The following is a 2,676-nucleotide window of genomic DNA, read 5'->3' on the forward strand; positions in this document are numbered from 1 at the left end:
CTCTTCTCCTTCTCCTGCTCATCGTCCTCGTCCTCGTCCTCCTCTCATCCCCTGTCTTCCTGTCCAGTGTCTCCCCCTATCACCACACTCAGCTCTGCTCTGTCCTGCTCTGCTCACTCGCGTTCCTCCATACTACTGGAGTCGCTTTTTTGTCTGCATCATATTACTGGTGGGGGTGGGGTGTATCTGGGCACGAAGGGGGTGGGGGTTGAAAAGAACGGGGTTCTGTGCACATGAGGGTGGGTACTTTTGGGTGCGGGTTTATTTACTATGGAGGGGTAGGGTCAAATTTACCTATAGAGGATTACTTAGGTACCGGTCATTGGAAAGAACTGGGATTAGAGGGGTAGTCATATGCAGTTGAATGGGTGGGGTCGACCAAGTGGTGAGCACAATGATTCCATTTTGCGGCCTCCTATGATGGATCGGGCAGGAGGAGGAGGAGTGCCTTGGAGGAGGAGGTGGTGGTGGTGGTGGAGGAGGAGCATCTGGAGGCAGAACAGGATCAGGACCAGGATCTCAGGATCTCAAGAGGAGGAGGAGGAGGAGGAGGAGGAGGTGTGGTGGAGGAGGAGCAGGAGGAGGAGCAGGACAGGGGGCACGTTCAATAGCAGGATCAAGAGCAAGGGCAAGGGCAAGAGGAGAAGGAGCAAGAGGAGGAGGAGGAGGAGGAGGAGCAAGATGAGGAGGAGCAAGAGGAGGAGTAAGCGTAGTACATGCACAACATTAGTCTCTATGTTGATTCGGCTCCACCTGATCGTCTCGTCAGGCGCTGACAGCAGGTCGTCGACTTGTCTTGCAAAATGCGGGTGGTTAAGAAAGTTCTATGCGGCATCGCCCTAGCGCACATGGCGGTACGTCAGAGGTTTGGGATGGGCAGGGGGTGGGCAGGGGAACTAATGGCAAGGAGGAGGAGGAGGAGGAGGAGGAGGAGAGGGAGGAGGAGGAGAGGAGGAGGGGGAGGAGGAGCATGGCTGATGAGGGTGTAACTCCTTCAGAATGGGTTTTCTCTTGTTCCGGGTCAAGTCGGATCTTCTCTCTCTTCCTCTACTGGCTTCAGCCTTTCCCCTCCGTCTCCTCTGCGCCGGACGACGAGAACATGTTCTGTGAAGATGATGGCGAAGAAAGTGAGCTGCTGCTGCTGCTGCTGATGTTTTGGTTCTCGGCTCGTATCTTATCTATTATTGCAGGGAAAGAAAACTTCATCCTCCGGTGGTCAGTCCCTCCCACCTCCTGCCTCCTCCCTCCCTCCCTCCCTCCCCCCTCCTCCCTCCTCTGACATATTTGCAGCGAGCAAGGGAGGTTTTGCCAAGAACGTGAAAGGAAACGAAGCTTCCTCCGGTCTCCCTCCTCTCTCTCCTTCCTCCCTCGCTCGTCGCTCTCTGTTGGTCGTCTCCTCTCAGTCCGATTGACTCCGCTAGCAGGAGCAGCACCAGCTCCTGGGGTGCAGGAGGACGTGAAGGCCTCGAAGCCGCAGAGCTCGAAGAGCGTGGAGGGTGAGGTGGAGGTGGAGGAGGAAGATGTGGTGGTGGTGGTGGTGGTGGTGGAGGAGGAGGAGGAGGAGGAGGAGGAGATTGTTGCTCACTTCATGTAGCTACCAAGTCCTCCCCCAGGTCCTCCCCTGCTCCCTCCTCTCCCCGTCCTCCCTCGCCCGCCGCCATAGTTCGTCGAGAGGAGGTGAAAGCCGAGGAGTTTGGCTCCTTCCTCACCCTCCCGCAGCCTCTGGACGAGAAGGTGTTACAGGAGGCTCAGGGAATCCTCGAGGCAAACAAGAAAGACCTTCTTGGAGGTGAGGAGAGAAGAGAAGAGGAAGAGGAAGAGGAAGAGGAAGAGGGAGAGGGAGAGGGACAGGGAGAAGGAAATTGAAGAGAGACGGGAAAGACTTTTGAGGAGGAGACATGGAGACGATTGAAAAAGAGTTGAGCACCAGGAGCAGGAGCAGGAGCAGGAGCAGGAGCAGGAGCAGGAGCAGGAGCAGGAGCAGGAGCAGGAGCAGGAGCAGGAGCAGGAGCAGGAGCAGGAGGAGGGCGGGGAGGGGGGGAAATGGTCTAAGTTGTGAGCAAGGAATGGGGAACCTGCCACCGAAGACGTTTCAAACGCCGGTAGATGAAAGTGCCTTGTATTCACTTCCTCTGACTTGGTTCAGGATGGTTCTTATCGCTCCCTACCTGAGAACTATCTCTACGGTCTGCTGCTGCTGCTGCTGCTGCTGCTGCTGCTGCTGCTGCTGCTGCTGCTGCTGCTGCTGCTGCTGCTGCTGCTGCTGCTGCTGCTGCTGCTGCTGCTGCTGCTGCTGCTGCTGCTGCTGCTGCTGCTGCTGCTGCTGCTGCTGCTGCTGCTGCTGCTGCTGGCTCTCTTCCGTCTCCTCCTCCTCCCTCTTCTCCTTTCTTCTCGCCTTCCTCCTCTCCGTCTCTGAAAGGAATCCACCAGGTGCACGACAAATACTCGAATCTCTTCCTATGCAAGGAGCCGCAGGAGAAAGTCACACAAGGAGAAGAGGGAGGAGAGGAGGGAGAAGAGGAGGGAGAGCATAAGAAGAAGGAGGATCAAGATCCTCCTTCCCTGCTCATCGTCATGGTAATGTGCCTTTTCCTCTCGCTCCCCTTTCCCCTCCCTTTTCCTCTCTACTCCTTCTCCCTCCTACCTGCTTCTCCTCGCTCCTTCGTTCACGCTCTA

General features: G+C 56.7%; 1 protein-coding gene across 1 annotated transcript; it reads left to right on the forward strand.

The window, feature by feature from the left end:
- Window positions 1–767: 767 nt before the first annotated feature.
- GUITHDRAFT_154703 (hypothetical protein) lies at window positions 768–2,188 on the forward strand (the record flags this gene model as incomplete). The annotated part of the gene is made up of 9 exons (XM_005825346.1): window positions 768–854; window positions 999–1,127; window positions 1,191–1,215; window positions 1,291–1,341; window positions 1,425–1,496; window positions 1,595–1,677; window positions 1,720–1,789; window positions 2,065–2,102; window positions 2,147–2,188. Coding segments are annotated over exons 1-9 (561 nt in total), but the record flags the coding sequence as incomplete, so codon positions are not given.
- Between the last annotated feature and the right edge of the window lie 488 nt (window positions 2,189–2,676).

Source organism: Guillardia theta, assembly GCF_000315625.1.
Source record: "Guillardia theta CCMP2712 unplaced genomic scaffold GUITHscaffold_84, whole genome shotgun sequence".
NCBI lineage: Eukaryota > Cryptophyceae > Pyrenomonadales > Geminigeraceae > Guillardia > Guillardia theta.